The 23,110-nt window shown below is 42.2% G+C and overlaps 1 protein-coding gene across 2 annotated transcripts; it reads right to left on the minus strand.

Moving 5' to 3' along the window:
- Positions 1-1,341: 1,341 nt before the first annotated feature.
- Positions 1,342-22,613, minus strand: LOC141800292 (soluble guanylate cyclase 88E-like). Of its 2 annotated transcripts, XM_074682723.1 has the most exons (18): positions 22,535-22,613; positions 22,363-22,419; positions 22,107-22,282; positions 19,553-19,685; positions 19,292-19,466; positions 18,688-18,779; positions 15,641-15,898; positions 15,420-15,564; positions 14,884-15,009; positions 14,605-14,725; positions 12,844-12,973; positions 12,408-12,554; positions 10,187-10,333; positions 9,937-10,093; positions 7,948-8,057; positions 7,420-7,509; positions 4,940-5,058; positions 1,342-2,145 (listed from the first exon to the last, which is right to left on the minus strand). In XM_074682723.1, exons 3-18 carry the CDS (start codon positions 22,232-22,234, stop codon positions 1,776-1,778), a joined length of 2,448 nt encoding a protein of 815 aa, XP_074538824.1. In that variant the 5' UTR covers positions 22,235-22,282; positions 22,363-22,419; positions 22,535-22,613; the 3' UTR covers positions 1,342-1,775. The 2 variants fall into 2 exon arrangements, with proteins under 2 accessions (XP_074538824.1, XP_074538823.1); XM_074682722.1 differs by having other exon boundaries at positions 22,363-22,574.
- Between the last annotated feature and the right edge of the window lie 497 nt (positions 22,614-23,110).

Here is a 23,110-nt window from a genome sequence, read left to right on the forward strand (position 1 = left end):
AAAGTTGAGACTAGACTTGGAAATCAGTTTTTCCTCCAGCTGTAGCTTCTTTTAGTCCACTCTGTTATTCTGTATGAAGGAGGAGAAAGGACCCTATGCCAGAAAAACTAATGCACATGGTCAGGCTCTATAGGCAGCTAAATTAGTGCCTGATGATAAATGACATATTAAATATAATTAAACCTCTCCATTATAACATTAAATATCTGGTTTAATCCACGCAGAGCTGCAGACTGATCTGATGGGATTTCTGACTTTTACTTTAAGAAGATAAAGTTTCTCTCTGCAAGATCTAAACCTGAGATAAAACCACTGACTACACTCTACTTGACTTGACTTCCCCACAACAAAAAAATTTGAGTCTTGGACCAAATGACTTGATACTCGCTCAGAACAAACTTTGTTAACCTTATTTCTCTGGACTGACGGTTGATTTGATTTCATCCTGTTTTTATCAACCTATGATCGATCGTATTTCTGTCGTATCCTGTTTTTATCCTTGATTCCTTGTTTTCATGTTGCTTTCCTTCTAAGTACTGAGATCTGTGACACAATGATTTGATATTTGATATTGAAGTAGGACCCCTAAAACTGTTGTTACCCCTGAAAAGCTTCTGACTCACAGTGTCCGACGTCTCAGACGATCCTCTCACCTTTCCATGGAGGTAAAAAACCGTCTCATTTCTTCATGAACTTTTGCTTCAGCAGAGCTTTTCTTTCAAGGTCAGCCACGAGGCTCATAATGAAGCTAAATAACGTCTTCCTGGGGAATTATAGAGAAACCAGCACCCCATGAAATGAACATTTTTAATAGTAAGCGATCAGAGAGGAAGTGGCCCGGGCCACGGGGAAACTGAGAAGAGGGAAACTGAGGCCAGAGACGTTTGAAACCACCAACCACTTTGACAAGGTCAGGAGTCAGAAACTGAGCGGAGGAGCGTTGGAGTGTCTGTACATGAAGTTTTATATAAATACACACCATCGTACAGTGGACAGAGACAGAGAAACAGACTCTGTGAAAACTACTCTAAAGTTACAGCTCAACATCATCAGACACAAACTGATCACAGAGACAAAGCGTCCACAAACAGCTGCTCCTGCTGGGACGTGTTGTTGGATCAGTGAAATAAAACATCAGGGGCTGAAATCAGGCGACTCATGGTGTGTGTGTGTGTGTGTGTGTGTGTGTGTGTGTGTGTCTGTGTGTGTGTGTGTGTGTGTGTGTGTGTGTGTGTGTGTGTGTGTGTGTGTGTGTGTGTCTGTGTGTGTGTGTGTGTGTGTGTGTGTGTGTGTGTCTGTGTGTGTGTGTGTGTCTGTGTGTGTGTGTGTGTGTGTGTGTGTGTGTGTGTGTGTGTGTGTGTGTGTGTGTGTGTGTCTGTGTGTGTGTGTGTGTGTGTGTGTGTGTGTGTGTGTGTGTGTGTGTGTGTGTGTGTGTGTGTGCTACAGGAGTTAAACTTTGAAGTTGTGTCTTTCTCTGAGCGTTTGTCAGAGGATGTACTACTTCCTCTTTTCAAACGCTGACATCAGGAAGGCGTGTTGTGAAACCTGACGCCTGCTCGCTGATCTACCGGGGAAGAGACTCAGAGATAAGTGACGGCGCTGTGTGTGAATCTTCTGATGTGTGGAAACATGAAGCGATGAGGAGCTGCTGCTTTAAACTCACAGAAACTCTGTTAGAAATGTTAGAAATGTTGGATCAGCCCCTGTCTCCCCTGATTTCCCCTCAGTGACTGTGTTTCAGAGTCGCCCTGTACCCTCACACGCCGACCATCTGCTCACAGGATGGCGCAGGCGGCGCTGCGCATGGGCAGGTTGGCGGGCAGCTTGACGTACTGCTGCCTGAAGCTGTTCCTCTTGCTGCTGAGGAAAGGACCCGGGTTCTCCAGCCCGTCGTCGGGGTTGGGGGACTCTGACAGGAAGTTCCCCTGGGGCACCTCCAGCCGCGCCCCCTTGTTGTTCTTAGTCTTTTTGGCCTTCTCCTTCTCCGGGGGCTCGGCTGAGGCGGAGAGGAGCTCGCTGGCGGCCTCTGGTGGGGGAAGGGCGTCCAGAGGGAGCTCGTTGGGGCTGGGTTTCCCTTCGGCTTGCTCGTCGTTGCCGGGGATGTGGAGGTTGGAGGCCATGCGCTTGGCGTTGGGGCTTGTGGAGCTGGCAGGTGGATATTAGCAGAGGTTATAAACAGTTATTAATGAAACAGAATCAGCATTTACAACCTTCATCATTACAAACACAGCGTTTAGCTCCATCTGTTCAGACGGGTTAGCCTTCTTTAAACGCTGAATTTTCTCAGAGACAGAGCCAGCGGTGTTTTGGAGCAAAGTGTGACCGTGCTAACTGGAGACTTTCAGCTGAAGGTGTCAATAATTGACAGGTTACAGCCTCCATTTAAAAGGGTCACACTTTACGCCGAAACACCACGGCGTCTGTGTCTGAGGGTTATTAAATGGTCGAATGGGAGGAAAAAAAAAATCAATGTGTTGAATTATCAGGATTTTTTCTTTAAACATTTTTGTGATTTTTTTTTTTTTTGTGATTTTTTTTTTAAATTTGAATCCTTTATTTTAATCTTTTTTTATATGCTGGGTTGAAAAAAAGAGTTTTCAGATCCCTGAAAAAATCCACAAAACTGACTCAAATGTGTTTTTTTTTCTTTTTTTGGGGAGAATATGGCTCCTGGTATAGTCTGTAGACATCATCATTATCATCATCATCATCATCATCATTCATCTTTTTCACTTGGTGTGGTGTTAAAAAGCGAACTGAAACTCAAAAAATCAGAAATACTGAATAATTGCGATTTCAATTGAACCGAACCCCAAAAAATAAACGTAAAAGAATCGAATCAGGAGAAACGCGTAGTCAGATTAACTGATCAAACTCTGAATCCAGTTTAGTTTGGAGCTGAGGTTTGGACCAAAAATGACACTGAGGACTTAGCATGGAGAGAAATGATCAGAGGAAAATTAAAGAAACAGATTTTCACAGTAGGGCTGGGAATGGAAACCCGCTTCCTGTTGAGAATCAATAAGAAATGTTTCAATCCATTGATATCGTTAGCCTTTGAGCTTAACGATTCCCTTATCAATTCTTTACATTGTGTCAGAGCTGCTGGGCCTTACATCGACTAGTCTGCTGCAGCTAGCTTAGCTTAGCAGTTAGCTAACGTTTCCCAAGAAAACTCTGATTCAGGATTTTCAGCTTGAAGTTTTCCTGAAGAACTGACTTCATAAAGAAATGTTCATCACTCTCTCTCAGGAGATTCATATTCAGTACATTCAACATGGTATAAATCACCTTATTTACCAAAATAACAAAAAGCACAAGCTTGATGCTAACGTACATAGGAAACTGCATTGATATGCTAGCAGTTAAATCATATCACATCAACTCTTAATATAAAAGATTAAAATACTGAGAATTTCAAATGCTAAAAGCTAACAGGCTAATGAAAGGCTAATGGCTGACTTCATAACTACGGAAAGGTTCCAAACAACTTAAACCGTTGCTATAACCACTTTGAGACACTAGATGGCCTACTTGAATTATTAATATATAACAACACAGAACACCAACGTCACATTGTGTGAAATTTTGACCTGTTTCTGTTTAATTATGCCCAGAAATATCCAGACTCAGGGACCAGTTACATTTTATTCACTTACAGGATAAACTCAATTAAATGTTGTTGACACAGAAAACCTGTAAAGATACTTTTTGTACCAAGAAAATTCACAACAGGAATTGATAAGGGAATCGATAAAGAATCAGATTGATAAGGGCATCAGTATTGACAAAATCTGATCAATTCCCATCCCTCATTAACAGTCAAACTACGGTTTATTGTCAAAGTATTAACTCTGATGATGATCAGTCCTTAAACACTGGATCCTTATCATCCTGACAGATCTGGAGCAGGTCTCTGTCTGGACGTGGTTTTCTGGATCCTTCATCATGACCCAGGTCTCAGACTGGGCGGTCTGTGTGCTGGTCTTTACTTTGCCTGTTGCAAAATGTTAATAACACAAATAACTCCCTGCGGTCTTATAAGTGTGTTGTGTCATTTCCTGTTTCCTTCTCCCTGTCTACGGCACGGTTTGGTCGTTAGCTCTCAGCCATCTTTGTAGTTTTCTCTTTAACGGACTTTCCCTCTTTTCTAACTCACCATCCGATAAATGACAGGAGTCAAACATCCTCAGGCCTCAGACCTTAAACTAGAGGTTATGAAGCTTGAGACACAGAGATAAACTGAGTCTGGATGATAAGCAGCTGCTCCTGTCCTCCTCTTTAACACTTCAATAATCCGACCAGCGCTCAGTCTACGCTCACATCGCCTCCTCTAAAGTTTGCTCTCTGTGTAAACTCTCCTTTTGTTCAGCCGATCATGCAAACTGCTGGTTTTTTGCACGTTGTGCTCAGAGTAAGAGTTTGTCTCAGCTTTTATCCGTGATCACGCAGCAGAAAATAAAACATTTCACATTTGGCCCGAGGAGTGATGGCTGTGAAAACACTGGTCTCAGATATGATTGGGTTTATCCTGCCTGAAGCTGTCCCAGCGCCGCAGATAAATCCTCAACATCCAAGTCGTGTATTTCACAATCATATTTTCCCCAAACGAGTAAATAGATCAGAGGATCATCTCGCTGAATGAACTCTGAGTCTCAGGGCTTTATGTTCTGTATCACTGTAAAAAGATTTTACTCCTCGTCTAACTTCACGACGCTCCAGGGTTTCTCTCCGTATCTGAGCCAAAGTTTTGTTTTGGTGGTCAGCGTGAGTCTCCCAGACAAACTAAAGTCTGCAGCTGCAGGGGGCAGTGAGCGCAGCAGTGAGCGCAGCAGTGAGCGCAGCGGCGACCGGCTCAGCGGGGGGCACACAGAGTCCACGCCGAGTACAGAAGAAAAGCCGTCTCTGCTTTCTGGCTGCTCGCCTTTTGTCGACTCACCCATTAGAGCTCTTGTCCTCCGAGTCTTTCTGCTCGCTGCTGTAGCGCAGCTCTGCCGGGGTCTTGAACGATAGATCTTTCTTCCCTTTCAGCCAGTATGTTTTCATGTAGCCTTTGCCCTGAGAGATGGAGGAGGAAGAGGAGTTGGTCATGAAGACGCATTAAGAAAAGAGCGTTTTAATGAAATCTGTTTGTACAGAGAGATGTTGGTTAGTAGGAGATGACAGGGTGAGACTGCTCACTCTGTGAAGGGTTAGAAATAAAAGAAAGAAAAACTGCTGATGACAGCGCGCTCTGTTTATCCAGACGCTCCTCAACCACCGAGGAGGCATGTCAAGAGTTAATGAGGCGTGTCGCTCAAATAATCCAGCAGGTGTCTCCTCTGATGCTCCCTACAGGAAGGAAACTTCACCGAGGAGTCAGGCGCAGAGAGGGGAGAAGTAAACCCTGCCCACAGGACACGCCAATCCACGCCACGCCGCTCCACGCCAGGTTCAACTCATGCAGTGTGCTGGTAGGTTCCTTTTTTTTGGTTTGTTAGTTATTGCAAGATAGAGAATAATAATATCTGGAAATTCAGATTCAGTTGATTTCCTTCATAGAGGAACCTGTGCCCAGGTGTCAGATGTTGTTGTTCAGTGTAGCAGCAGATGCTCCTCTTTTTAGACCATGTCAGTAAACCCTACCAATTGTTGCACCCAATGCAACACCACAGTATTGGGTTTATTTCCAGCACCTCATTGGTAGGAACCTTCTGTATGACGATGTCTGACCACCACAGTAGGCCACGCCATGCCGCATGACCCAGCCTCATGCAGCTGAGTTTAAGTAATGCTCTTTATGAATGGTAACCTTCACTGAGGTGGCAGTGCTGCCAAACAGAGGAACATGTTGAGAAGTTTGACCTCGCCATGCCATGAAATGCCATGAAATGCCATGAAATGCCATGAAACGTCGTGCATGTTTAGGCTAAAATGGTCTGTACCTATTTGTTATGATGGCTATAATGTGGTCTGAATGCTTTGGTCCTTTTCCCCCAGTATGGTGGAAACCACAAAGCTGCATATGGTATGCTGTCAATTCCTCAGCAACACCTACCGTTTCTCAGTGGCACATGCCAATCTCTAAATGATAGCTGCCGGTTGCAATAACAGTTGCAAATTGCTTATTAACTCTTTTCAAATTACTCAGTGACACCTGCCAGTCACTTAGTGACACCTGCCAGTCACCCAGTGACACCTGTCGATCACTTTATGGGGTTTGTACAGTGACACCTGTTGATTGCTTATTTACACCTGCCATTTACTCTGTGACACCTGCCAACGGCTAAATGACACCTGCCAGTTGCTCAGTGACACCTGCGGATTGCTCACTTACACCTGCCACTGGCTTAATGACACCTGCCACTGGCTTAATGACACCTGCCACTGGCTTAATGACACCTGCCAATCGCTCAATGACACCTGCCAGTCACTCAGTGACACCTGCCAGTCACTCAGTGACACCTGCCAGTCACTCAATGACACCTGCCAGTCACTCAATGACACCTGCCAGTCACTCAATGACACCCGCCATTCACTCAATGACACCTGCCAGTCACTCAATGACACCCGCCATTCACTCAATGACACCTGCCAGTCACTCAATGACACCTGCCAGTCACTCAGTGACACCTGCCAGTCACTCAGTGACACCTGCCAGTCACTCAATGACACCTGCCAGTCACTCAATGACACCTGCCAGTCACTCAATGACACCCGCCATTCACTCAATGACACCTGCCAGTCACTCAATGACACCCGCCATTCACTCAATGACACCTGCCAGTCACTCAATGACACCTGCCAGTGGCTAAATGATTCCTGCCAGTTACTCAATGACACCTGCCAATCGCTCAATGACACCTGCCAGTCTCTCAATGACACCTGCCAATCGCTCAATGACACCTGCCAGTCTCTCAATGACACCTGTCAATTGCTCAATGACACCTGCCAGTCACTCAATGACACCTGCCAGTGGCTAAATGATTCCTGCCATTCACTCAGTGACACCTGCCAGTCTCTCAATGACACCTGTCAATTGCTCAATGACACCTGCCAGTCACTCAATGACACCTGCCAATGGCTTTATGAGTCCTGCCAGTCACTCAATTACACCTGCCAGTCACTCAATGACACATGCCAGTGGCTAAATGATTCCTGCCATTCACTCAGTGACACCTGCCAGTCACTCAATGACACCTGCCAATTGCACAGCGACACCTGCCAGTCACTCAATGACACCTGCCAATTGCACAGTGACACCTCTCCATCACTCTATGTAACCTGCCACTTCATCAGTGACACACTGTTTGATTGGCAGGTGTCACTGACAGTTTGGCATGTGTTACATCTACATTCATGTTTGTTTCACTGAGCATCGATCACCTGCCACTCCTTATTCATGGATGCTCAACAGAGAGGTCTGCAGATGCCACTTACCTTGACAAAGATCTTGCCCCTCTCCTCGATGATGTACGGCTCGTGCTCCAGGTGGTCTTTGGTGGTCTGACTGATGTGTATCTGCATGCCCTGCTCAGACAGACAAACACACACAAAACAGCTGCTAAAGCCAAAACTGAGCCTCAGCGCTGCGTGTTTTCAGTCCTCAGAGGTCAGTGAGGTCAGTGGAGACATCAGGTCACTGATGAGACTCTGTTCACGGTTATAACTCCATGATAAAATAACTCAGCCTGAAAACTCCTTTCCTTTCAATTTCCCTCTCATCATGGAGCAGATTTCCCACAAAAACACAACATTAAATTTTATTACTGAAGAAATGAGGAGCAAATGAAGTGATTAGTCTGTTATATTCACTGAGAGCAGCACGCGCATTAGACAGGAAATGACTCTGTCCTCTGGTTTCCTGAACATGATGAAGTGAAATCAGGAGGAAGACTCCTGCTGGAGTTATTCAGCGCGGTGAAACACGACTGATGTGCTTCTGAGTGTGTGTGTTTGTGTAGTCACCACTCCATTGCTCTCCATCCGCGAAGCCGTGTTCACCGTGTCGCCAAAGAGACAGTAACGGGGCATCTTCAGCCCCACCACTCCGGCCACCACCATACCTGAGTGGATACCTGAGACAGGAAGGAGGAGGAGCTCCGTGATTGGTTCATATTTACATTACTGTCACAGTCATTCACTGTGCTTCCATCATGATTTATGACAATCCACAATACATCCCACAATGCATTGCATTCAGTGTAATTTACTACCATACTTCCCTAAAGACGCTCTGTACCCTCATGTTTTTTTTTTTTGTTTTTTTTTTTGTTTTTGTATTGTATTGTATTGTTTTTGCATGAATGGTTTTAACTTTCCACTTTTTAACAACCTGCTCAGGGACTACAGATGAAAATTAGCTTATGGCTAACTCTGGCATATTTACACTATCAATGTAAAAAGAAGTGTTGATTAATATGTGTTGTCCCTGATAAACAAACAAACAAACAAACAAACAAACAAATAAATAGATAAATAATTTATCAATAAGACGGTCTAAGTTCAGAGCTGAATGGTGAAATAAAACAGAAAAACCCTGTGAGTCCTGAAAAAGCCATTTCCTCTGCCTGCACTGATTTCCTCACAGATTAAAAATTAACAAATTATATTATAACATTTTTATTTTTAGATTTGTAACCTTATACAACCTAAACATTTTTGCAATTTAGACAAGTTGCTACTAAAATCTAAATAAATCATTATCATAATAATAATAATAATAATAATAATAATAATTATTATTATTATTATTATTATTTATTCTTCTGTCAAGGCTAAGTTATTAAATCAGAATCAGGTTTTATTACAAAGTACATTTGCATATACAAGGAATTTGTCTTGGTGTGTTGGGGCTAACAATTATCAAGAAAAAAAAAAAAAAAATGCGGTTAAGATATAAATTATACAAATACAGAAAAACATACAAATAAATAATGAAATTAAAATAGATACATAAATTAATAAAGAGATAAATTTATAAATAAATAGATAAATAAATAAATACATATATAAATAAATAAATTGATAAATAAATAAATAAATGTAAAAATGAATCAAATAAAATAGAATTAAAATTAGATTAAATTAATTCAAAATAAAATCTTTAAAAAAATCTGTTTTGCAGAAATTTCTTTCCAATCTACATCAGAAAATGAACTTACATTAAAAAAGTGCTTCTTCTAAAATTTTACAGTTAAATATTGTTAATCCCTCAGATCATGTTTCATTGCTTCTTTTCTCTCACGGATCCAAACTTTGTTTTCAGGATTTATTTCCCTGGTGGTCTTTATTGATCTGCTTTCATCTCGACCCTGACTCATTAAAAAAGCTTTAATTATAACTGAGGAGGTTTGTTCAGAAGCACTGAAGACTGAACTGTTAATTTTGAGCAAAGTTTGTTTCCCCTTCAATCAAAGAGCTCACACTCTTCACTCTGTGACTTTCAGCGGGCACAGACTTTAAAATCAGCTGATTGGTTCATGACTTCCTGCTGAGGAGCTCTGAGCTGACGGTTACCATGGTGACGAGTTAATTAATGACTGATTATGACTTTATATGCTGATAAGAGCCGTCGTTTACAGAAACTGACCCACTCTGACACTCACCCACTCTGACACCCACCCACTCTTACACCCACTCTGACTCTCACCCACTCTGACACTCACCCACTCTGACACCCACCCACTCTGACACTCACCCACTCTGACACCCACCCACTCTGACACTCACCCACTCTGACACCCACCCACTCTGACACTCACCCACTCTGACACCCACCCACTCTGACACTCACCCACTCTGACACCCACCCACTCTGACACTCACCCACTCTGACACTCACCCACTCTGACACTCACCCACTCTGACACCCACCCACGCTGACACCCACCCACTCTGACACTCACCCACTCTGACACCCCCCCCACTCTGACACCCACCCACTCTGACACTCACCCACTCTGATCTGGATGTTGTCCCCCGTGGACGGGTCTTTGAGGTGGTCGATGGAGCTCAGCATGTCCAGAGCCATGTCACAGATGTGGTGGGCGTGGAAGGTGGTCTTGTTGGGGACGCCGGCCACCACCATGTAGGCGTCTCTGATGGTCTCCACCTGGGGCGGAGGGGAGGGGTGGAGGTGAGAACAGGAATGAAACGTACCGTGGCGTTCTCGCCGTCCTCGCCGTCCTCGGCGTCACACACTGACCTTGTAGACGTTGTGCTTCTCGCTGAGCGTGTCGAAGACGATGTAGATCTCGTTGAGCATGTCCACCACCTGCATGGGCGTGATGTGGATGCAGATCTCGTTGAACTTGACCACGTCGCTGAACAGGATGGTGACGTCAGGGAACACCTGGAGGACGGGACACCTGGATCAGTCCTTCAGGTGTGTGGCTGCTCGCCGTACGGCCGTGGATTCATAAAACCATCCCCTTAAAGTTTGACTTTTTATCACACGATAACGATCATAGCTTCGTAACATCTGTTTGGACTCCTTTTTTTATTCCTGTTACACTTTGTTTTCTTCATGTTTGATCTTTTAAAGGTCCCAGTTTGGATTTATTAATAACAACAGATTAACTGACTGATTTAACTTTCTGTCTCAAATTTGGATTTTCTGTCTCAGTTTTTGGACAAACTTTCTCATGATTTCATGTTTTTAAACCGTCGGTAAAACTGAATTTCCCAATGTTTGGACTGTTTTTCACACATTTGCTGCTATGATATAATCAAATAACTTCAACTCTGAATTTTGGTTTTAAGGCATATCTTGGCATCCAGACCTTTTATCTCAATGTTGACTCTTTTTTTTTTTAAACTTTTATGTGTCTTTTTATCCAATATTACATTTTTTTCTCTTTTACTTTCTCTTTTATTTGAGCTTTTTTCAGCTCAAAATTGAGAGTTTTGCCCATAATTTAGACTTTAAGATCAAAATGTATAATTTTAGCTGAAAATTTAGCCTTTTAAAGGAATACCACAAAATTTTTCAGCTTAAAATAAAATAAATTTAGCCCATAATTTAGACTGTTTATGCCATAATTTAGCCCCCTTGGCCTAAAGCGTCCATTTTTTTTTTCTTTTAAAATCAAAACTTTTAATTGATCCTCCATCTATTGGAATTTTACTGTCACAACAGCTCACAGTCAAGGTAAACATTTGCAATAATAAATTAAATATTAATAAGAATACGAAATAAGAAATTTAGAGAAATAAAGAAAAGTAGACGATATTACTATTTACAGAAGAAGTTGTTTAAACTATTTATCTCATAATTGAGACTTGATAGCTCAAACTTTTGACTATTTACTGAGGGTGTAACAGAAAGTCAACTCTTGACATGAATTAGATCCAGAGCTCTGGATCAGAAACGCTCATGATGTGACACAACTTTTCAGAATATTGCAAAGTTTTAAATCTAAAAAAAAAAAAAAAAGAAAAAGAAAAACATCAGCTTTTTCCTCTTTTTTTATTCTAATTTTGATCAAATGTAACCAAGGCTACATAAAGTGTGACATTAAGATGGATGTTGGATGAAGTTATGGTCTCCTAACGAGCAGCAGCGTCCTGTGTCCTGTGTGTGAAGTGAAGCGCTGATCCAGACTGATGCGTCTTCGTCTGAATCCTGTAAAAACTGTGAGTGATTCAGAGCTGTTGTATGAATTTCAGTCCCACATGACCAGAGCCAGACTGAGGGAGCTGATGAGGGAGTCCCTGCACTCACACACTAAAGTCCAGACCTTTTAATTTTTCCTAACATAATTTTACCTCAAGCATCTTTGAATTTATTTCTGTGCTTTTTTATGTTGCTTAATTTCGTTCCTCCCCCATGAATTTACCTCAACGTTTTTGGCATTTAGCTTCAATGAGCGACTTTTATGCTCCTTATAAGGACTTTTTCTTGTAATTGTGATTTGTTTGTCACATTATGTTGAGTCTTTGCCTCATTATGAGAGCTTTGTGTCCATAACTATGAAGTTTCATCTTGTAATCATATTTTTTCACTCAATTTGTGACTTTTATTTTGATAACTTTCCTCAACTTTTTAATGTGTCTTTTCATCATTTTAAAGTTTTGACCCTTTTATTTTTCAAACTGCAGTAATTTTCTGTCAATCTGTAACTAAAGAGTCAACAAAAGTAAAAAGTAAAGGATGATGGAGCAACTTTTCAAGAGTTTTCAAAAAAAAAAAAAAAAAGGCTCATTTTAGCATGTAGCCACCATAGCTAGCAGTTTTGTTAAGATGTGTCACATGATACAACAGGAAATGAGTCTGTTGGGTTTAGATCCAGGCTGAATGAGGAGTCTCTGAGCTGACCTCTGACTCTCAGCTGCACAGGGAGCAGTCAGCAGGACTTTAAAAGCTTAAAATCATCTTTTTGTGTTTATTTCCACCTCCCTGCCTGGTGGTTTTAAGCGTTTGGTACCTGACACGTCTCCAGCGCCGTGATGCCCTTCCTGAGGCGGTCGGCCACAGCTTTGGGGATCATGGCGTACAGCAGAGAGTCTCCTCTCTTCTTCTCCTCGTCCAGCTTCTTGATGATTTCCTGCAGCTGAGCGTATTTCTGTTGCTCCTGGAGGATCAGAGGAGTCTACAGTTACAGTCTCACCTCTGTCAAAGCCCAAAATCCCTCTTTGCTTCCTCTAATCCTCTTAATCCACATCTCTGCGGCGTGACCAGAGTGGATTGAATGGGTGAAACCTGTGAAACCTGTACGCAGAGGAGCTTCCACCTGAGCTCACCTGGCTGAGGGAGCCTCTGAGTGTCTGCTCATACCTGACGTCTGTTCAGGGTCACTCAGGTTTATAAACTGTGTGTTTTCAGAGACGCTACGATCCAGCCTCCTCAGGGCTCTTCCTCACCTGATCCAGGGCCAGCTGCAGCTCGGCCGACTGCTGCGTCCCGGCCAGGATCAGCTCTCTGCTGGAGTCGTGCAGGTTCAGGTCGTTCACGTACACTCCCATCTTTATCATGTCCTCCACCGTCTCTATACTGCAGGAAAAACAGGACGAGGACACTGAGACAGGGACGGGAATTCATTCAGTGAATCAGCTGAAATATTCGGCCTGACTGAGGGCAGAGGGACGTTAGTTAATGAGACAAACCAGAGCTCAATAACAGGACGACAGAGACACAGACTCATTTATCCTGCCAGGGGAATGAAGTCAAAATAATAAAGTTTTCAGCTTCAGTTTCACTTCTTTTCACACTATGAGGCAGTTTTTAATTCCTGTAATTCTCCCAGCTGTGTCTCTGAATCGACCTGACGGTGATGGAGCCTGAGATCTGAACGTGTTTCAGCGTCCAGCGAAGAAACGAGAGGACACACACTCCCTGAAACAGGTGAGGTGTTAAAATCAGCTCAAACAGCTGATCAGAAACAGATCCAGCTCCTGACGTAACAATCAGATAATCAGAAATCAGAGCTCTGGGAAACTTGTGGTTAGTGATCCTCTTTTCTTGGAGTTTTAAAAATGAAGATGATTTTATCACCTCATCTTCACTAACATCATTTTTACACCATCATTCTCAGGACTTTGACTTTATCTTATTTCATTTTATTTTATATATTTCTATAACTGACTTTTCACAATTTGATATCGTGAATCAAACAACTTTGACTTTAAATCTCCTAAATATTATTTCTATATTATTATTTTGCTCAAAATTATGTTTTTAAAGCACAGGATTTAGACATTTTATCTCTTAATTGACTTTGTGAGAATGATCAAGATTTTTTTTTAACATTTCAGATGATTTTTCTTGGGATTTTCTTATTTATTTTATTTTCTATAGGGAATAGATTTGATTTTGGTTTTGAAATTTATTTATTTTGCTCATTAAGGTTGTAAGCTCATGACTTATTTTTTTAAAACTCATAATTATGTTTTTTTTTACTACCAGTTTAGACCTTAATCTCAAAATTCAGATTTTTTCTGCCCACACTTGCATTTTTTATTCTTCTGATTTTTCAGATATTTTCCTCAGAGTTTGGACTTTTTTTGCTCATATTTGATATTTTTTATCTGATTATTGGGACTTTAAATTCAAAATGTAGACATCTCAGCTCGTACACATGGCTTTTATTCTCTCTTTGTTGGTGACTATTCCTGATAATTTTGACTTTCTACCTCATATTTGTGGCTTATTTATCTCATTATTGTAACTACTAACACCTATATTTTTTGCGTTGTTTTTTCTTCATTAATTTCACATTGATTTTCTTAGTAATTGTCATAAATATTTGACTGCAACTGTATTTTAGTTCCTGGAACTAATCCTCCTGAACTGGATGGTTCCTGTTGTTTGTCTAAGTCTCCACCACAGCTGGGAGAAGTGGGGAGATCGTGTTACTTAGGCCAGTGTCGTACAGAGAGATGACAAAAAACAACAACTGCACTACACCTCCAGACCAGTAGAGGGCTGTAAGACAACAACAAAGGATGTTCAGACACTGCAGTAAGGACACAACCCACACTTTCCAGTCAAAGCTGTTGTCACACCATGAGATCATGACACGTGTGTATATAAGGATATATACTTATATATTTATATAAATAAATTTATATAAATACATTTATATATTTATATCTATTAAACCCGAGCTGAAAAAGTCTCCTTACATGGGCGTGCCCAGGAAGATGAGCGAGTCCCACTGGGGGACGTACTTCATCTGACCCTTCAGGTGCAGAGGCTTCTTCGGAGGCTCCCGCATGTCCTCAAAGATGGTCTCACTGCACTTTCCTGAGAAACAGAGGACACAGAGGACACAGAGGACACAGAGGAGACAGAGGACACAGAGGAGACAGAGGACACAGAGGACAGGTCCAGTCCATCAGGGCAGCTGGACACAGCTGGACAGAAAACTGATTACAGACAAAGCTCTGTTAGCTAACACTGACCCGTGACGGTCTGAAAGGCCAGCAGCTCGATGTCCTCCCCTCCAGAGTTTGCCGAGCTGTTGTACTGAGTCAGAGCGCTGCTGTACTCCTGGTCTGTGCCCTTCATCTCCTCCACGGCCTTTTGCTCTGACACAGACAGAGACAGAGACAGAGACAGAGAGAGTTAACAGAGTCAGCTGTGAGACATCGATCAGTCTCTGTGTGTGGTTTCCTGCAGGGCGCTGCTCTGTCAGCGTCTCTCCATCAGCACCTCCTGAGGTCTCAGACTCTCGTCCGTCTCAGCTTTGAGTACGCTGCCGGTCTAAACGTGTCTTTAAATGAGGAATCATATCTGGACTTTCTCCCTGGTTTAAAATTCACCACCACCTGAAGAGGCCATGAATATTTCACACCGCTCCGCCCGGACGCTGTAACCTTGGCGGTAGATGAGGGATGACCATGTGGACCCGTCCTGATCCGGTCCACTCTAAATGAACCTTTCTGATCCATAATGCAAACCCAGGGATGAATTAATGATTGGAGGAAAAGCTCTCTACCTGCTTCTTCTTCTCTCTTTGCCTTCTCGCTCTCCTCCTTCTCCTCCGGCTCCTCCTTGCTCAGCTTGGGGATGTTGACCTTCTGCTTGCTCTCCACCACGGCTTTGGACAGCAGCTCAAAGACGTTGTTGAGGTGGGTGTAGATCTGCGGTTGGAGGTGGTGGGGTTGTTAAAAGGTCAGGTTTAGCGTCAGAAAGCTGTGAGGAACCTTCCAGACTCACGTTGTCCCAGCTGAACTCCAGCATTGGCCGCACCAGCGTGAACTCCTCGTTGACCTTCTTCCCCTGGAGGTCGGAGAAAACCTCCTTCAGGCCGTCTCCGATGCGGTACATGGTCATGTCCCGGCGGAAGATGACGCTGAAGGGGAACATGTCGAAGAAGATCCCTCGCTTCATGGGCAGCTTCTCGTAGCTGGGCGCCGTCTTCTGCTGAGGCATGCGGTGTTTGAAGGCGGCGTTGTCAAAGTTCATCTTGTAAACCTGGACGAGCGGGGACCAAACTCATAGGTCAGAAACTCAGAGGTCAGAAACTTCAGGTCACAGAGAAACTTCAGGTCACAGAGAAACTTCAGGTCACAGAGAAACACCAGGTCACAGAGAAACACCAGGTCACAGAGAAACACCAGGTCACAGAGAAACTTCAGGTCACAGAGAAACTTCAGGTCACAGAGAAACTTCAGGTCACAGAGAAACTTCAGGTCACAGAGAAACTTCAGGTCACAGAGAAACTTCAGGTCACAGAGAAACTTCAGGTCACAGAGAAACTTCAGGTCACAGAGAAACACCAGGTCACAGAGAAACACCAGGTCACAGAGAAACACCAGGTCACAGAGAAACTTCAGGTCACAGAGAAACTTCAGGTCACAGAGAAACTTCAGGTCACAGAGAAACTTCAGGTCACAGAGAAACACCAGGTCACAGAGAAACACCAGGTCACAGAGAAACTTCAGGTCACAGAGAAACTTCAGGTCACAGAGAAACTTCAGGTCACAGAGAAACTTCAGGTCACAGAGAAACACCAGGTCACAGAGAAACACCAGGTCACAGAGAAACACCAGGTCACAGAGAAACTTCAGGTCACAGAGAAACTTCAGGTCACAGAGAAACACCAGGTCACAGAGAAACTTCAGGTCACAGAGAAGCTGGTGTGGATGCTAAAAGCAGCTGTGGATTGAGTCATCTGTTATCAGAATTAGAAACACTTCATTCATCCCAGGGAGAGTTTTTATTCTTTGCTGCCATGGTGGCCTTGTTTCTTTCCTGGCTCAGGAGATGTCATCTCTTTTTGTTTTTCATGTTTAAAGTTAAAGGAGGGTTTGTAGGAAACACACAAAAAGCATTGACCTAAATTAATCTGGGAGACTGTTTCAGGACTGAAAGTTCAAAACAAACACTGAAAAGTTCAGTGGTTGAAACCCAGAGAGTGGATTGTTCATTAAGGCCTGAGCCGCCACCTGCAGCTGTGGTGAAGCCCCTCTTTAAACCTTAGTGCCTATCATTATTCTGTCCATCCCCCTCTTTAACCGCAACGTTTGCACCTTTCAAGTCAAAACGAAACACACCACAAAATTCAGTCATGGCGGAAAATATAAGATTCCAGTGTTTTTGTGCTGGTACCTGCTCCAGAGCGCCCCCTAGCTGAGAGAAACACAGCCCCTCCAGCTACTTTCAGCTACAGGTTGAAGTTTCAGGAGCATAACCATCATACTTAGACCTATTCAGAAGTCTCTGACCAAAGCGAAATCTCAACAGGAAGTTCAGAAGTTTCAGCTAAGTGTTGGATTGTGGTGATTTATACATTTCTTATTTCAACAAACTAGTTTATTATTATTATTTTTTTCCTTTTAATTAAAATAGGGGAGACTTGTTAGAGCCTGAAATGTAACAATGACCCAAAATATGATTTAAAGAAAAATGTAATGAAGCCTGAAATATAAAGCAAGGAAAGCAAAGTTTATTTGCTCTACAAAGATACAAATTAACACAAGATATATAAAGAAAATAGTAAAAAATAAAGCAATTTAAGTGGTTGATAATGTGACAAAATTGCAGAGACTGAAATGTGATGAAAAAATTAAATAATAAATAAATAAATAAATAAATGAACAAATTAATAATAAAGAACCATTAAAAAGAGATTTAAGTGGTTGATAATGTGACAAAAGTGCTGAGCCTGAAGTGTATCGAAAATTTTGAATAAAAATAAATTAATAAATAAAAGCTAAAATGTAACAAGTTGTTACATTTGAAGCAAAAATTTATATAGTTTTGGATTTTATGACATTTTCTTTTTGACATTTTGTGTCAGTTATTGCATTTCAGGTTTTAATTATTTTTTCTAAATTAAGATTTTATTTATTTATCTAATAACAAAATTAAATTGAATATTCTTTTATTGATCCCCTTGGGAGTTTTTTTGTTTTCACAGCAGCTCACAAAAAAGTGCAATAACGCAAAAAAAAAAAAAAAAAAGAATAATGACCATAAGAAAATGAAATTAGAAATTTAAAGAATATAGAAAAATATTACTATTTTTAAATTTATATAGTTATATAGGAGCATTTACATTTGGGGTTTTATTACTCTTCTTTCAAATTAAATTTAGGGTTTGATTACTTTTTTTCCGATTAAATTTTGGCTCAGTTATTAAATTTGGGGTTTTATTAATATATTTTTTTAATTAGATTTAGGGTTTAATAACTATTTTGATTATCAAATTTTGGGTCAGTTATTAAATTTGCGGTTTTATTAATATTATTTTTAATTATTAAATTTTGGGTTTTATTACTTTTGTTTGTATTACTTTTTGGGTCACTGTTACATTTCAGGTCTTTGTCATGTTCTGGGCTCTAACGGGCCCTGGAGACTTCATGTCCCCTGAAGGAGGCCCAGAGTCTGACACTCTGTAAACCTCGCTCTGTCCCTGAACAAAGACCTGTTTTCAGACAGTGACAGTGATGCTAGCAGAGGACAGGAGGTAACAGAGGTATGAAGCTGTGTTTTCAGGTTTTAGTTAAATGATGTTATACACACACGCTTCAGTCTGACCATGGTAACCATGGTAACCAGAACGCTGTGAATTCTGTCTCCATCGTCCTCTGTTCCTGTTTTATACTCTGCTTTTGTCGGGCTCCTGCTCCTCTTACCTGGATCCAGTGACCCTGTCTGTTGGAGCGTAAACAAACCTGTTCACAGCGTCTCGTCAGGAGCTGATCGTTTTTATGCTGATGGAGCAAACACAGGGTGAAGCATTACGCCCTGTTACGTACCACGTAGGTCATCTTCTCGGTCTCCTCTTTGGACAGGATCTCCACTTCGATGTCTGTGTTGTAAAACTGCCGTCCCACCTGAGAGAGCTGGCCTGCAGGAGTCGATTACACACACTGGTCATGGCTGTGTCCAGGTCAGATTCAGCTTATTGCACGGGATTGGCTCGAAATTGGATTTTGTGAGCTTAATTTCAGAGTAAACTGGAGAGCGGAGCGCAGTTTCACTTTGAATCAGTGACTGTGTCAGGGTGGATGAAGCTCGTCCCATTGTGCAGAAACTTCAGAGGATTATTTTACTCTGAACACGGCCGACAGCGTCTGTACACACAGACACAGCTGCAGAGACAGAGAGGACGGCCTGCTCTGAAAACATCACACCTGAGGGAGTTCAGGTCTGATTTTAGTAAAACTGTCTGATCAGACTTCATGTGAGCCTCATCCACCTCTGACCAGGCCAGGAAACGTCTGATTCAAACATGTTAGAGAGGAAAATGACACATGAAGAGCAAACCACCAAACGCTGCAGAAGATATTCATGGATGGACTTTGAACGAACCCACAGACACACCTGTGACATCCCCCCTTTACCTGCGACCCCCCTCACCTTTGACAAACTGGGTGAAGCCTTTGCGGGTGCTGCGGTAGTGCAGCGTCAGGCTGGTCTCACACTCCTCCTCTACGCAGAAGCTGGGCGGCTGCACTTTGGGGAAGGAGAAGCGGAAATACTCGTGCAGGTTGTCCAGCTCGTTGATGAAGTCACGGACGTTTCGACCCAACACCTGGAGAGACAGGTGAAGGTTTAACAGCAGGAACGATTTAAAGAGGCAGAGTCTGATGGTGTCAGCTGGAGACGTTTGATCCGTACCTTTAGGATGCGCTCGTACCCGTAGTTCCCGATCCTCTTCACCATGTAGACCCCGAAGGCGTACATCAGCTCATCGTGAGTCTTTCCCAGGACCTCTCCTGCCGCCTTGGCCAGCCGCAGGATCAGGTTATCACTGCAGGAGGAAGGGACCATGTGGGTCAGGGGAGTCCAAACCTTTTCCAAACAGGGTCAGGTCTGACTCTGTCACTCAATCAATGCACCTATGTTCTTAAAATGTATCAGGACCTGGATGAGTTTTACCAATAGACTAAATAATGGACGTCATTTGGTTTAGACTGATGTGAGGTCTCCTCAAGAACTGCTCCCCCCGGTGGCTGGCTGCAGTATAGGTCAAAAACTCTGTCTCCCAGTTCAGATGGGCTGTGATCACACTTTAAAAAATAAAACCTTGTAGAAATGTTCCTCTCATCATATGCTGTGGGATTATGAAGATATAATTGGGCTGCGCTGTGTTCCAGACCTCTTTTTTTTCTGGAAATTTGTTTTTATCAGTTATTCAAGGTTAAAAACAGGGTTTGACCTCACATTTGTTTTTGTGTTCAAAAAATTGTGACTGCAATATCTTCATTTTTTTAAATTTTGGAAATATTTTAAAATTGTCACAAACATCAGAAACGAGACAAAATTGCCTAATATATGAAATTTTAATAAGTTGCAAAATGTTTCAAAAAATTTAAAATTTTGAAAAATTTGCAAATTTTCCAAAATATAAATAAGTTCTAGTTTAAAAAATATGCAGATTTTTTTTTGTTAAAAAATGTAATTTCAATATTATAACAATAAAGGAGAATTTCAAAAAATCTTGAAATTTGCAACAATTTCAAAAAAATGTGGAATGTTTTTTGCTTACTTTGGGGAAAATAAAAGTAAAATTAATTAAAAAAAAGCAAAGATTTCTACAAAATTTGGCAGTTTTTTGGTTTTTTTTGATCGAAAGCTCTATTAGAAGATTTGATGCCTTTTTGGTGTTAGAAAATGTTAATGTTTGATTGCCTTATTTATGAAAGTTCAATAAGTTGCAAAATTGTTCAAAAATTTTAAATTTTGAAAAATTTGCAAATTTCCCAAAATACGTGATGAAAAAAATTTAAAACTGTAGAACTTTGAGAAAATTTTCCAAAAAAAAAGAAAAATTATTAATTCAAAAACCAGCATTTTTTTGAAAAAGGAAATAAATTTAAATAATTTGGATTTCTTTTTTCCAGAAATTAAAAAAAAAGCACAACATTTGCAAAAAATTTAAAGAAACATGCTTAATCTACAAAAAAAAAGTTTTGTTTTTTTTTAACTTTGAATAAAAAAATAGAATTTAAAAAAATATCATTTTTTTTACCCAGTATGTGCTAAATTCATTTAAAAAATTGAAATCTTTATTGCAAGATTTGATGCATATTTGGCTTGACAAAACGCCAACTTGTTTGATTTAGTGTAAGTCTTTTTTTTTTTTTTCATCAATACCCTCTGTAAGAAAAATAGAAATTCTTCCTTTAAATAATGTTTTTTTTTAAGCTATAAGGAGCCACTGCAAATTGTCAAAGGGCCACATGAGGCTCCAGAACCACAGGTTGAACACCCTTGGATTAGAGTTTAGAAAGAATAAAACTTTTGTTTGGTCACCCGGCTCCCCTCAGTTTCTTCACTGCGCAGACTCTGGCTGTGCGACGGTGGCGCCTGTGACGGGTTTTTTGGCTTCAAACCCGTACAGAGGTAAAAGAAGAACGCTGTCTGTGGTTTTTTAGATCTGCAGGTCTTGTGGTGACATCATGGACTTCACCTTTTCTTTATTTCTGAGTTGACAAAAACACGACTCAACGACCTTTTGGACACACGAGACATCTCTCTTCAAACCATGGGCTGATGGCGGTCGTTAACCAGAAGGTGGCGTACCAAGCTGCCTGTCCACTGCTGGTCCCATGACTGAAGCCACTGAAGCGACTGAAGCCTGCTTCTCTGAGCTTTTTCACCAAACAGCCATAATTAACCTGTTATTCAAAGAAAACTGACCTTTGAGGGCTTCCGTAGAGATAAAGTCTGAGCTAAACAACGGGAGCGTGTGATGCATCTTCTGACCTAATCCTGGATTATTCATGGATAAAAGCTTCTGTTAAAAACGAGCCTCTCTCTCGAGGACACATTAATGGAAATGATGATCTGGCCCGGCCAACGCTTAGTCTCGTTTGGCAGGCGGCGGCGGCGGTGGTGGCGGTGGCGGTGGGTGCAAATTAAATTCCCTGGAGTCTCTAAATAATTCAAACATTAATCAAACAAACAAGAGTTACAACTTTATGGAGAAACTTTTGTGTCAGCTTGTAAAGTGCACGCTCATGGTGAACTACAGAGAGATTAGTCAGCAGTTACACTTCGCTCTAACGGGCTCTGGCTCCTAAACGGACGGCGAGCATTAACCTAATGAATCTGGCTCCTCGTCTTCTTCTCCTGCTGCTTCCTTCTCTAAAGTTTGAGCTCAGCGTTCTCACTTTGTGCCTCTTAAAGCTCGAATAAACACACGTTATCTACTGAAACAAGCACCCACTTGTACATCTGGTGCCTGACGAACTTGAGGTGTGGGATCTCCGCCCGGTTCTCGATCAGCCTCCACACATCCTCCCCGTAGGATTCGTTGATGTAGTCGTTCACCGCTTCCAAGTAGAGGCCGTACATCTTCAGAGGGCTCAGACCTCCTGACTGACGCCTGCGTTAACTGAAAAACTGAGCAGAGACAAACACTTTGCTTCAGCGTGAAGAGTTAAAGCAGCAAAGGAAAGCTCTGACGTCACCTGTGATTTTACCTTCTTCACACACAACCTCATGAAACCTCAGGCAGCCTGCGCAGACACCAGCCTCGTCTGGAAGATGAGCAGAAGGAGAGTTACTGTCCCAGAGAGAGAAACGTCAGGATGTGCACCAGGAGCAGCTGATGGAGCAGCTGATGGAGCAGAGACGGTGGTGCACAGCCCTCACCTGCAGCCCTCTCTGTAACCCTGACCTCGGACTGATCCCTGCTGCTCCTCAGCTCCTGGGCTCCCTGCTGAGAGCCTCCACCTGCAGCTGACATGTGGCTCTGCCCTGACACTTGTCTGTCAGGTCAATGGGCTGACGGAGCCAAAATAGCAGCAGCAGCGAGGCGTGTTTGTGGCAGGTGGTGGAGAAAAGAGGGGAAAGGAAACGGGCTGTGAGTGGCGAAGACTTTGGTTTGGCGTTTGTTTGCGTGGCGATGAGTCTGTGGGCGGCTGAGACTGAACACCCGTCCTTAAAATACACAGACTTCACTTTCTGCGCTCGTAGCAAACAGTGTGAGGCTCATTATCCTAAATTAGCCTCCACTCTTCCTGCAACAACTCATTAGCACTCGCAGGTTTCTTGGCTAATTACCTGAAATTAGCATAATCACGCTCAGGTGCTCATCGGACTGACGGGCATTGTGTGGAGATTGGCGTGTGGAAAGGTTTCTCATTGTTTGTTTCTGTGTGAAATGAAGCTGAAGGAGAGCTTTCAACGCCTCGAGGCCTGCTGGTAGGGCTGACGGCGCCGTCTGTC

Source organism: Halichoeres trimaculatus, unplaced genomic scaffold (assembly GCF_033239565.1).
Source record: "Halichoeres trimaculatus isolate MK-OKI-2021-1 unplaced genomic scaffold, fHalTri1.1 fHalTri1_scaffold_12, whole genome shotgun sequence".
NCBI classification, from domain to species: domain Eukaryota; kingdom Metazoa; phylum Chordata; class Actinopteri; order Labriformes; family Labridae; genus Halichoeres; species Halichoeres trimaculatus.

Bases quoted from the DNA above. Each gene is read 5' to 3' on its own strand.
- LOC141800292 (XM_074682723.1), bottom strand. From the start codon at position 22,234: ATGTACGGCCTCTACTTGGAAGCGGTGAACGACTACATCAACGAATCC. The intron at 12,974-14,604 runs GTAAGGAGACTT...TTTTTCCTGCAG, and splicing joins ATCTTCCTGGGCACGCCCAT to TATAGAGACGGTGGAGGACA. The intron at 5,059-7,419 runs GTAAGTGGCATC...TCCATCTCTCAG, and splicing joins GGGGCAAGATCTTTGTCAAG to GGCAAAGGCTACATGAAAAC.